The sequence below is a fragment of the Etheostoma cragini genome, chromosome 24, assembly GCF_013103735.1.
Source record: "Etheostoma cragini isolate CJK2018 chromosome 24, CSU_Ecrag_1.0, whole genome shotgun sequence".
Taxonomy (NCBI): domain Eukaryota; kingdom Metazoa; phylum Chordata; class Actinopteri; order Perciformes; family Percidae; genus Etheostoma; species Etheostoma cragini.
Genome location: NC_048430.1, coordinates 11,279,421 through 11,292,908, shown reverse-complemented (window position 1 = coordinate 11,292,908; position 13,488 = coordinate 11,279,421). Strand labels below are relative to the sequence as shown.

The window sequence follows — 13,488 nt, the reverse complement described above, 5'->3', positions numbered from 1 at the left end:
GCATGTTATCTCTATGTTATCAAACTCGTCTAGAAAGCACTGGGTGCACTCTAGGGTTGCATGATAACGTGATACGAATCTGAGCGGTGACTTAACCGCAAAAATTGGGAGATTTTAAAAAAGGCGTGCTGTGCGCGTGACACTCTTCCCTTTACCAACAGTATTACCAGAAGAAACCACCGTTCCGATAGCGGAAACTCTGCACAGCGTGTGTTGTGTACGGCCACGTAAGATTTAAAAGTGTTTAAAGGGTTTCAGAAACCCTTTAAACACTTTTTTTTACAACCATCTTGGACGTCATTGTTTACACAGCAAAGAAAATGTATAATCTAATAAGAATTTGTAGTTTTTATAAGTTTAACAATTTTTTTTTAAATGCATTTCTTCTTGCACGCGGTTAACTTTTTTCTGGAGCTGTCCAACTGTTTAACCCTGACTGAGGTTCTCTACGGACTGGAGCTCCACTTCCCATGCCAAAGTTTTTCTCCAGTGTGGATTCTCATGTGGCTCTGTAAATTTCCCCTCCCTGTAAACGCTTTCTTACAGACTGAGCAGCTAAATGGTTTCTCTCCTGTGTGGATTCTCATGTGTTTATGTAACGTCCCACTCTCTGTAAAAGCTTTCTTACAGATTGAGCAGCTGAAGGGTTTCTCTCCTGTGTGGATTCTCATGTGTTTCTTTAAATTTCCACTCACTGCAAAAGCTTTCTTACAGACTGAGCAGCTAAATGGTTTCTCTCCTGTGTGGATTCTTATATGTTTCTTTAAACTTCCACTCTGTGTAAAAGCTTTCTTACAGAATGGGCAACTAAATGGTTTTTCTCCTGTGTGGGTTTTCACATGTTCCTGAAAATGTCCCTTCTGTTTAAAAGCTTTCTTACAGACCGAGCAGATAAATGGTTTCTCTACTGTCGGAGATCTCGTGTGTTTCTTCAGGCGTCCACTGGTGCCAAATCTTTTCCCACTCTTTTTTGCTTCATCACTACATCTCAAATCGCTGACTGGGACTTTGTCATTTGTCAGAGAGTTTAAACCTGACTGGGGTTCTCTGGTCTCTTTCCAATGAGCACTGTCATCAGTCTTGGGTTCAGATGGTTCTCCTGTCTTGTCATCATTATGTGATTGGAAATGTGTATCTAGAACTGAGTTCATGGCTGGTTCTGCTCCAGCCCCACGCTGTGAGAACTGATGTATCTCGTCCTCATCTACACTCTTCAAAGGGACAGTAGTGAACGGGAACATGGCGATATCAGCCTCCTCCAGCCCTTGACATTGCTCTGCCTCCTGACTGATCCACAGTTCCTCCTGCTCCTCTTTAATGTGTGGGGGCTCTTGGTCCTCCTGGTCCAGACTGGAGCTCCACTCCTGCTGCTTAGTAGTAACTTCTTTTACAACCAACTTCTGCTGCACATCTGTAGGAAACAAAGAAACGCACATTAAGTAAAACTGTGACTTCAGGCGATCAAGGTACAACATCTACATTGTGCATATTCATCTCTGATACAAGGACAGCTTGACGCATGCACTGTAATGCAATGAAAAGATTTCAGTGAGAGGATTCGCGTCTTCCGACAAAACAAACAAACAAAAACGACAACTCTACCCTCCAAAAACTTAGGGAACAATCATGACCTCTGACTCTTTTACATAACTCACTTTGCTGAGAACTAAATGGACATTACACATGGAAGTCTGGGCCCCGTTTTTCAAAAGTAATCCAGTGGGATTTAGGATCACGGTTTGGAATCTATTTGGAAAAAAAAAAACAGGATAACCCTGATCCCATCAGAAGGGGGGCATATCATTTTTAACCAAATAACAGAGAGGTTTTTTTAAGTGAATGATCATAAAATAAAAGGTTTTCTGATGATATATGCATTTCTTCATATTTGAAGCATATATGAAGCATCTCACATCTAGTGAGATATGGACTATTTGATAGTATTGTTTTGTTATTTAACACTATAACAAAATATGACTGTAAAATGTTTATCACAGTGCTTCTGTTTCTTAAAATTAAAACAAACAATGGCTATTTGTAGCCACCAGTATATGCATACCTGTTCTTTGCTAAGCCAGTAGGCTACACGGTTTGTTCCATTTTTATATTTTATGTTGACCGCTTCCAAACCTGATCAAAAATGACATGCAGCATGTCTTCTTCCTACCGCTGGTTGTCAGGGTGGTGCCCAGCAAATGATGTGGATCTACTTAGATAACTAGAGGGCGTTCTGGGGAGAGCTTGGTCTGAAAAGACGGCACTCTTATTTCAAGAAATTTGACAGTGTCTGTTATCGGCCATAGATCCTGATAACCCAAGGTTGAAATCAGTAATCTGGGGTGCAGTGCTAAGAACTTCTATTAGAGCAGTCATAGTTCCATAACCACGGTGTCTTCACTGCAGTTTCTTCACTGCTTGCTTCCTGCTTCTTACAGTGCAGACGCTTTTGCTGCTTGCTCCTGCCTCTGCTTGCATATTTTTGCTGATAATCTTGCTTTTCCTCTGAGAGAAACTATGAGCAGCGGCTCTTGGATACTTATAAATCACTGGACTTTACATTTTTTGTAGATACAATAGGCTATTGCCATATTTTAACAATTTTCTGCGTCAGTGTGGCCTACCAATAACTCAAGCCTGTCCTACAGTGACTGTATAAAAAGCTAATTAGCAGCAAGATGCCTCCTTTCTCCGTGGATGATTACTACAAACTCCTTCAGAAGATTGCACTTCTGGAAACCAAGGTTCACCGATTAGAAGTGAATGTGGAAGTGAACGGATCTTCTGGAAATGACACCACCTTACCATGGACCCATAACTATGGACAAAAGCATGCTAACACACGGCTAATTAGCACCAACAAAGCTACAAAAAAACAGGAGGACTGTAGAACGGGTAATAAATCAACAAGTGGTAGTCCTCCCTGGAACTCTTGTGGTGCGAAACCTAAGACCTAATTTTCCTGGGAAATGGGAGGACGACTAACGGGCAGGGCACAGCGCCCTGAGATTTGTTATATGACCGGCTGGCCTGAATTATCATCCGGGCAGAGTGCCTCTTCAACCCCTGTACCGTGGACAGCTGTAAAAGGAAAACTTAGCAACAAAATGCCTCCCCAACAACCTGGTATGCAACTGGATAACAGATTTGCTCCTCTGCTGCAGGACGTTGGACAGCCATCTGATGACCAGGACTGCGTCTCATCGCCACACAGCAGGGTAAGGACTGAGAGCAATTCAAAAAGTAATAAGCTAACACCTGGGCCTCAAACCCTAATTGTGGGTGACTCTGCTGTAAAAGATTTAAAAAACATTAAATACACCAAAGTACTCTGTTTTCCCAAAGACACAGTGTCTGATTTGACCCAAAAAATCCCAGCTATCATGGCAGAACACCCAACTGTGAAGAACATTATTCTGCATATGATCTCACATGATGTTGTAAAGCAACAGTCTGCATTGCAGAAACTGGACTTGGGAACTGCTGGACACAGTCAGCCCCTTAAACGCAGATGTGTCATTGACAATTTCAACATTTTCTGGGAGCGCAAACATCTTTTTAAAGCAGATGGACTTTTCCTTAACAAGCCAGGAGTAAAGCTGTTCATCTCCAATCTACTCTACTTTCTGCGCTACACATCTGCTCCCTCTGCCAAGGACACGAGACAAGACGAATCAAAACAGGAGGAACACATAAAGTGTGGCAGTGATTCACCACAGCCCCCGCCTGAGCAAAGATTTGACCCTGGGACTCCACAGAGCAGAGATACAAGACCTCAACTCCCCTTTTCACCCGTCCAGCCCCCCTCTAACCCCCAAACCAACCCCGCAACCTTTGAGGAACCATCGCTGTCTCCACTCACCCTTTCCCCTCTTTCGCCTACCCCCATGTTGGACTTCACTGACCACATTAATCACCTGGTAGATGCTGGAACCAAATATACACCCCTTCCTTCCCCCATCGCTCAACCCCGGGTAATAGTGAAACGCCGGGCTCCTCTGCCAGGAGGTAAAAAAACTCTATCCACTCAAACTGATAAGGACGCTTGTGTGCAAAATCATGTAAACATGACTTGATATGTGCCGGGCCTTGGCTCCAGGCCTAGAGACACTCATTACTTTTTCCAAGACAAGCCCGGGCCCTGTGGATTCAATTCTTCCTCAATTTATGCTGTGATAGGTAATAGAAAAAGAATGGTGACTAAGCACTTAACTGCAAACTTAGCAAATTTAGCATCCATTCCTCGTCAACTACAGCCTGTCGCAAAAAATGAAAACACACTAACACTAGCCTTACTAAACGTCAGGTCTTTGGCAGGAAAATCATTTTTAATCAATGATTTTATTATCAAACACAATCTAGATTTTATGTTTTTAACTGAAACCTGGTTAGACCATAACAGCGCTGCTATTCTTATTGAGACAGCTCCCCCTAACTTCAGTTTTATGAGCGAGAATAGAGTGAATAAGAAAGGAGGGGGAGTCGCCATTTTGTTTAATGACTCCTTCCACTGTACGCAAATATGTTATGGAAATTTTGCTTCTTTTGAATATGTTGCTCTTCAATTAAGATTGAAGCGATATTTCTAAATATCTACGGGCCACCTAAATATTGTGCAACCTTCATTGATGACTTCACTGAACTGCTGTCTATAATCTGCTTTAATTTTGATTGTGTAATCATTGCGGGTGATTTTAACATTCATGTTGACAACCCCCAGGACAGGGGGAGCAAAGAACTTTGTTGTGTTTTTGAGAACTATGGACTGACTCAGCATGTGTCGGAGCCCACGCACAATAAGGGGCACACTCTGGACCTGATAGTCTCCAAGGGTCTGAACATTCCCAAGGTTGTGGTGACTGACGTTGCGCTCTCTGATCATTCCTGTGTTTTTTTCAGCGGCACTATCTCTGTGCCCCAAAGTGTCCAAACAAAGACAATCAGAAAACGGTATATCACTGAAAACACCAGTGAAACATTTACTCAGCTTTTCTCATCCACACCCGCCCTCTCTGGGCTATCAGTGACTGAGCTTGTAGATCATTTCAACTGTAAAATTAGAAATGTTATTGATGCCATTGCTCCCACTAAGGTAAAAGGTGTCTCTGGTAAGAAAAGATCTCCATGGAGAAATAACCTACTGGTGAGAACAGAAAAAAAGAGAGTGTAGGAAAGCTGAACGAAGGTGGCGAAAAACAAATCTCCTGGTCCATTATAACTCCTATAAAGAGAGACTTCGCATTTATAATTTGGAACTAAGGAATGCAAGGCGGTCCTTCTTCTCTGATATTATCTCTAAAAACAATAATAATTCACGCGCTTTGTTTGCTACTGTCGATAGATTAACAAACCCTCCAGTACCAGTAGCATCTGAACTGTTATCTACCAAGGCCTGCAATGAGTTTGCCTCCTTCTTCAAAGATAAAATTCAGAAGATTAGACAAACAGTCAGTGCCTCCATATCAAGTACAGGATATGTGCTGTCACAGTGTTCAAGCTAAACTAGTTCCAGTATGACAGAATTTCATACGGTCAACCATAAAAACCTAGAGAGCATTATACAACATCTGAAATCCTCCACCTGTTGCCTTGATATTCTACCAACAGGTGTTTTCAAAAATGTTTCAAATTGTTTGGCTTCTGATCTTCTACAGATTGTGAACATGTCTCTTCTTTCAGGAATCTTTCCACAGGCCCTGAAAACTGCAGTAATCAAGCCACTCTTAAAAAAGAACAATCTAGACACATCACTAATGAGCAGCTATAGGCCAATATCAAACCTTCCGTTTTTAAGTAAAATCATTGAAAAAGCGGTTTTTCAACAACTCACCCATTTCTTATCACTAAACAACAGTTTTGATACCTTTCAGTCGGGTTTCCGACCACACCACAGCACTGAGACGGCTCTTGTCAAAGTCTTTAATGACATCCACCTTAACACAGATAGTGGCAAAATCTCAGTCTTAGTATTACTTGATCTCAGTGCTGCATTTGACACGGTCGACCATGACATATTACTAGACCGATTGGATAACTGGGTTGGCCTTTCTGGTTCAGTACTAAACTGGTTTGAATCCTACTTAAAGAATAGGGATCAATGTGTCAATAGGTAATTATACATCTGAACATACAAATATGACGTGCGGAGTCCCCCAAGGCTCCATTCTGGGACTTCTTCTGTTTAACATCTACATGCTTCCACTGGCTCAGATTCTGGAAAACAACAAAATAAGTTACCATAGTTATGCGGATGACACACAAATTTACACAACCTTATCGCCAGGGGACTATAGTCCAATACAAAAACTGACTAAGTGCATTGAACAAATTAAAGACTGGATGTGCCAGAACTTTCTGAAATTAAATGAAGGAAAAACTGAGGTGGTTGTTTTTGGAGCAAAAGAGGAACGATTAAAAGTCTGCGCTTAGCTTCAAACAACAATGTTGAAAACAACAGTCAAAGACAGAAATCTTGGTGTAGTCATGGACTCAGACCTGAATTTTAACAGCCACATTAAGACAATTACAAAGTCAGCCTATTATCACCTTAAGAATATATCAAGGGTTAAAGGACTTATGTGTCAACAGGATTTGGAAAAACTTGTCCATGCTTTCATCTTCAGTAGACTTAACTACTGTAACGGTGTCTTTACAGGTCTCAATAAAAAATCAATCAGACAGCTGCAGCTGATTCAGAACGCCGCTGCTCGGGTCCTCACTAAGACCAAGAGACTGGATCACATCACTCCAGTTCTGAAGTCTTTACACTGGCTTCCTGTGCCTCAAATAATTGATTTCAAAGTACTTTTGCTAGTTTATAAATCACTCAATGGTTAAGGGCCAAAATACATTTCTGATCTGCTACTACACTATGAACCACCCAGACCTCTCCGGTCATCTGGGACAGGTCTACTTTCTGTCCCCAGAGTCAGAACTAAACAGGGTGAAGCAGGTTTCAGTTTCTATGCTCCTCATATCTGGAATAAACTCCCAGAAACCTGCAGAGCCGCTGCTACTCTCAGTTCTTTTAAATCAAGGCTGAAGACCTTTCTTTTTGATGTTGCCTTTCTTTAAATTATGTTCTTTTAATGTTTAATTTCTTATGCTGCACTGTAACTTTTACTCTTGTGTTTTATTTGTCTTAATGTTTCTATTTTTAATTCACGTGTTTTATCTGTTTTTATTTTTTAACTGTTTTTATTTTTTAACTGATTTTGTGTAAAGCACTTTGAATTGCCCTGTTGCTGAAATGTGCTATACAGATAAAGCTGCCTTGCCTTAAATCAAAAAGGTAAACAAACAGACCACAAGGTCGATAAGATTTACTGATGCTAAAAATGCAGAATACGCATTGTTCATACTTTATACAGGAGCTTCTTGTGGAAGTGTGACGACGTGAATCACGTTATTTGTAAAAAAAATAAAATAAGAAACACGGCCGCTATAATGAAACAGCAAGAGAAAGCCTAGCAGCCAATCGTAAATCCACTGAATGCGTAAGTCTGATATTGGTCAGAGTAACGGGAGGAAAATTCAAGAGATAGCAGTAGGTCATACGGCGGTCTCAAGGTTTACCAGTAAGCGCAACATTTTGTCCCGTCTGTGTTGTTTTTCATACAACAGCAGTGACCAGTGCTAGTTAGTGTCCGTTAGCTCACAGGGCTCTAGGACGCGAGTAATATTTTTCCTCTAGGTTCCATCCGCTGCCTCTCCATAAACAAAGCAATGTTGTTTATGTCAATATGGTTTAATTTTACGTTATATGACCCATTTCTTCTGTAGAGCCGTGCCTGTGTTTGGCTATCGTTTGCCTGTGTTTGGCGCCACGGCGAAAAACACAGGAGAAGTTATTGAATGCAACTAACTTCAGTTCATAGAGTAACAGCGTGTGAGACGGAGCCTGCTGGACCTGGGTGAGAGATGTGACCCATCCCCAGAATATCATAGTTCATAAAAATGCAGCGCAGTGATGATACAGACATTTCATATACACAACGTGTGTAACTACGCTGACCCGCCATTCTACCCGTGCTCGACCCATTCACAACGATCAGCCGTCTCTCTGTGAGCAACATATACGTTCATCGTACCCCCCCTCTCTCCATAGCTCTTTTAATAAGTTATTGTTGAAAACAAGTTAAGGAGCTTTCTCACTGACAAAAAAATAATAAAAAATCCTGCACAGCGCCGACTTGCTTTGGTGTTTGTAAAACATTAAAGTTCAACAAAGAATGGTTCATATTAGAAAAGATCCTTTTTAATTTGTATCTTCTATTTAGATGCACTCCCCTACATCATCACCGCAGTATTCAAGAATGATTTATTGTTTCCAAAAATGACTTCTTTCAGAGTGGGAAAAAATATTGCAACGTAAGCTTTTTCGGATATCGTGCAGGCCTACCATAAAAGTATCAACGTTTGATGCCCAACCCTAGACACTATCGACTATACCATCCTGTTATAGAGACTGGAACATTTAGATGATATCGAAGGAAATGCACTAAGCTGGTTCAAGTCATATTGATCTGATCATTCAATCATCAATTTGTTAATGTTAACAATGAATCCTCCAGGCAAGCTAAAGTCAACTATGGCGTTACACAAGGCTCAGTGCTTAGACCTATTCTATTCACCTTATGATTCCTCTAGGGAATATTATTAGGAAACACTCAGTTAACTATTATTGTTATTTGGATGATAACCATCAATCAAGCCAGACAAAACCAGTCAGTTAGCTAAACTTGAATTAAAGACATAAAATCATGGATGACCTGACATTTTCTGCTGTTAAACTCAGAAAAGAAGCAAGGTTATTGTGCTGGGCCATAAACACCTCCAAACCTCATTATCTAAAGATATACCTACTAGGGATGGTATTGCCCTGGCTTCCAGCAGTACTGTCAGAAACCTAGGAGTTATTTTTGATCGGGATATATCCTTTAATGCCCACTTAAAACAAATCTCAAGAACAGCATTTTTCACCTGCATAACATTGCGCATCCATGCATTTGTTCATTCCAGACTGGACTATTGTAATTCCTTAGTATCAGGTTACATAGATAAGTCCCTTAAGACTCTCCAGCTGATCCAGAATCCTGCAGCGCGTGTTCTGACAAGAATTAAGAAAAGCGATAATATTTCTTATGTATTAACTTCTCTGCACTGGCTTCCTGTAAAATACAGGACTGAATTTAAATCCTTCTCCTGACCTCCAAAGCTCTAAATGGTCAAGCACCATCTTATCTTGTAGAGTTCTTAGAGGAGGGTGTGTAGCCACAGTCACGGCGCGCCCCCTCGTTATCTCTGTGGCTCTTAGTTATGCTGTAATAGTTTTAGACTGCTAAGGGGCTTCCCTGGACACACTGAGCCCTTCTCTCCAATCTATTTTCATATGTGGGTAAATGCTCTGGGGAGCTTGTTTCCCAGAGTCTTTGTGTTTTCTCCCTCCAGTTTTTCCTGGATTAGGGTGGCACCTAAATAACGGCTGCAGCTGTCGCCGTGGTCCTGCTACAACCTGCTATGCCGTGCAGTGCCCTGCAACGCTCTCCTACGTCATGCTATTCCCTTCTATAACCAGTAACGCCTTGCAGTGCCCTGCATGCTATGAACTTCTACAACTACTTCTAGTCATAGTTCAATTATCTTTATTGTGACAATAATGAATGTTCATCATACCCCCAACTGGCACCAGAGCCCCCTAAGAGCCCAGGTCTGTCCCGTGTTTCTCCCTAAAAAGGAAGTTGTACTCACCACTCAAGGTTTTTGCCTAAAAAGGGAGTTTTTCCCCTCGCCACTGTCGCACAAAATGCTTGCTCTTGTGTGAATTACTTAAATGGTCTGGTTGTTGTAAATTATAGATTGTGGTCTAGACCTACTCTATCTGTAAAGTGTCTCGAAATAACTATTATGATTTGATACTATAAATAAATTGAATTATATTTGTATTTAACATTTGCATGTTTAAGTGCGCCCAAGACAAATTTATCCTAAAGAAGACATCTAAGGCATATCTTATCTGCTTATAAAAAATTGTGTAAGCTATTCAATGCAACAAAATACCATTTATGATTTATTGGTTGCATTTGACCTAGGGCTGGGCAATATGTCGATGTTATATCGATATTGTGATATGAGACTAGATTTCACCTTAGATTTTGTATATATTGTAATGTCGTAATGTGGTAAGTGTAGTCTTTTCCTGCTTTTACAGACTGCATTGCAGTAAAATTATGTAATTTTTTCTTACCAGACTAGCTGTTCTATTATTTACCTTTACTCAACTAAGTCATTCAATCATTTCTGGAGAATATTTTTCTAAAATCTCATTGAGTAAATAATTTGTGTTAAAGCGCTAATAATCAATAATACAATAACATCGCAATATCGACATTAAGGTATTTGGTCAAGAATATTGTGATATTTTATATATTGCCCAGCCCTTCTTTGGTGGTTAAGGTTAGGATAGCCGATTGGTTGGGGGATAGGACCTGTACAAATGGGGTTATGTTATGAGGAATTTGGGACACTAAGTTTATCTTAGCTTGGCTCCTATTCTAGTTGTCTACCTTGTTGTTTGGAACTTTTTCTCCTTTTCTCTTTGTTCCCTACCTGCTGTTTTCCTGGAACATTCAGCATGGAATTGATTAACTGGTCACTCAACGCTATTGACAAGATTTTTTCACCCAAGCATGCCTTACTGGGCGGCGGTCTGCCTGGACGTTCTCACAGTGGAAGACATTATTTGGATAATTGGAATTCTGTTGGTGGGACTCCTGATCGTCGGACTTGGAGTCTCCCTGACCTATCAGAAAATTGGTAAGACAGCCGCCAGCAAATTTACCAACAAGCTGTCTGGGGAACTTAAAGAGTGCTTACATAAGGTGATTGAGAGGATGAAGGTTTTGCATCTGAGGTCTGACCAGACCAGTGAACTGTCTCGTAACATCTCAGACCGGTCTGGGGAAGCGCCGAGGGCACTTCATGAATTAGATGCACGTGTGACGCTGAGGACGAGTGGAATTGATTGACGGACATCGATTTGGACAAATTTCGCCAAATCAACCTAAATTGGATTGAAATTGTGATCTTTGCCCCCCCCCCCCCCCCGAGCGGGTAAACAGACTGCAGCTGGACTGCTATCTACTCCTGTGCATTGTCTTACCTCCTCATGCAAGGCAGAACGAACAACTTTCTAACAACTTGGACAGTCTGAGGCTTCATATCACACACACACACACACACACACAGGGTGTGTGTGCGTGCACAGGGGCGTGCACGCACGCACGCACGCCCCTATCCCCTGTCTCCCATTCTCCCGAGTCACCACAAAAAAATTCCTTCATGTATCCACATGTACCGTGTGTAGTCTTGTGCATTATGTTGTTATGTCTTGTATTATATCAACACTTGTGTGTGTGGCGGCCCGGAGGCTCTCTCTAAACTGCATTTTGTTGCATTGTACCTGAAAATGTGTAATGCCAATAAAGTTGAATCTAATCTAACCCGCAAGTAAACCTGTATGACCTAAACCTACTTTGCAACTAAACCGTTCCTTATGGTTTTACTGCTTAGTTTTCCTTTAAACTCAAGAAAGTAGAGAGAAACGAGATAAGTAGCCTAGCCAAAGTTTGATCAATTCTTGTCTTAAAATTTAAATTGCGCTAAGTCTGCTCTATATATACCAACTTTTTCTGGGATTTGGGGTGTTATTTTGTGTCTCTGGTGCTACCACACGCATACAAACTTGAAAAAAACAACTATCCATGCTGTTCTGAGTCAGATCTGGTTTCTGAATGTCCTCTGCCTTCAGTCTTCGGGTGAGCTGTTCAACATCTGCGCGGCTTTCTACGTCACTAGAGACGAGGTGGCTAACAGTAACATGCTAGCTCGTTCTAGTTGACCATAATGTCCAAAAGAACTACTTCCTGTCCCTGTTCTGCAGGTATTCCACCAGTGTCCCTTGTCTAGAAGAAGTCTCCCAGCTAATCCTGCCTTGGACTGACCAAAGCTGGAGAAAGAGTTATCTAGCTGATGGGATCTTACCGAGCTACTGAGCATCTGCAGCTCCCAACAAAGATAGTATAGAATTAGGATGTCTCACTCTGGAGCTAAAACAGAGACCTAAACACACAGGGTGAAAACAGGATCTGCTGCAATTTGCAGTACAACAAAAATATGGTGTTTTTTGAAAATTAAACCATGTTCTATTCTGGTACAACTTCAAAATACAATTAGTAACCTGAAAATGAGCAGAATATAGGCGTTTTAACACATTTTGAAATGTGCATTTTCTCTCTTTAAGACATTTACTTTGCTGTAACAACACATTATTCAAGGATTCTTTCTGACTTTGGCCAAAGTTTGGATAGGATATTGCATTAAAACTGTGTCTTTACAAGCCTAAACCTAAGCAACTGAACAGTATCAGGCACTGCATTATTTAAAATAACTGTAACTACTGTTAGGTTAAAAATATTAACAACAACGTTGTCTTCCCAGGGCTTATTTGCTAGATAGCCTCCGCTTAGAAAGAATCCAGCACATAGACGCACCCTGGGCTCATTTTCTATTTCCGCTGAAACGTGATTTATAGTTGTAAAGCAAGACATCTGTGGTTTTAAACACGCTTATAATAATAAAGTGCATACACACCTATCCTTTGTAAGTTTTTTTCGGGTTTCCAAACGACATCCAACAGTCTGCGCTGACGTTGGATCTCTTCCTCGTACTCGACGATGGTTTTTTCAAAAACTCCGAATATTTCTTCAGCAGCAACGGTTAGTCGCTCGTTGATAAACTCTCTCAAATACCCAACTGAAGACATTGTTGCTTAATTACAGCTGTAAGATTTACCTGAACTATGACTACACTACAGTTTCTTCAAGCTAACTCAACACTAGCATGCAGCTAACGCTTCGGGGACTTGTGTTTTTACTTCCGCTGGGTGTCACACTGTTTAAGTTACGACGGAGTGGAAGTAAGGGCGTTTTTCGTTCCGCTTTAAGTGACGGCATGTTATTCAAACGTGTGGGTTTAACATAATCATTAGGGATGTTCATCTACCTCGCTTCATTTCCAAAAGTGTTGTTTCTATATTTTTATTCTGAATTAATAATATAAAATTAAAATTATAGAACAACTCGCTTAATTTCCATAGAGATGTAAAGTAATGGACCAACAGATCCCGTTGCTCTGGACGGAGACCAGTGAAGGATATTATCGTAGACGTACGACGTAGATGTGACGTGAGCAACGTTTCTGAAAGTTGTACGTCTTCTGGTAGCTGTGCAAGAGAAATCTCAATCATTAGGCTCGTTCGAGATGAACTGCGCCTCGCCTGTAAAGTGGACGAGAGGAGGCGGCCGCAGCGAGGGCGGGGGAAAAAAGCTGCGGTAAAGTCGGACAGTTTCCAGCCGATTCCAGCTCCTTTAGACTGGACAGGAAGTGACAAAAACACTGTGGTGCGATTGCGATTTAATAAAATATAATCCC

General features: G+C 41.2%; 1 protein-coding gene across 2 annotated transcripts; it reads right to left on the bottom strand.

Moving 5' to 3' along the window:
- Positions 1-401: 401 nt before the first annotated feature.
- Positions 402-12,951, bottom strand: LOC117939514 (gastrula zinc finger protein XlCGF57.1-like). 2 transcript variants are annotated; one of them, XM_034864938.1, is made up of 3 exons: positions 12,649-12,951; positions 1,085-1,411; positions 403-1,051 (listed from the first exon to the last, which is right to left on the bottom strand). In XM_034864938.1, the coding sequence occupies exons 1-3, from the start codon at positions 12,818-12,820 to the stop codon at positions 447-449; spliced, it is 1,104 nt and encodes a 367-aa protein (XP_034720829.1). In that variant the 5' UTR covers positions 12,821-12,951; the 3' UTR covers positions 403-446. The 2 variants fall into 2 exon arrangements, with proteins under 2 accessions (XP_034720828.1, XP_034720829.1); XM_034864937.1 differs by having other exon boundaries at positions 402-1,411.
- Positions 12,952-13,488: the final 537 nt, after the last annotated feature.

Coding starts and splice junctions, on each gene's coding strand:
- LOC117939514 (XM_034864937.1), bottom strand. CDS start 12,820: ATGTCTTCAGTTGGGTATTTGAGAGAGTTTATCAACGAGCGACTAACC. Junction 1,412..12,648: donor AAAAAACTTACAAAGGATAG/GTGTGTATGCAC, acceptor TGTTTCCTACAG/ATGTGCAGCAGAAGTTGGTT.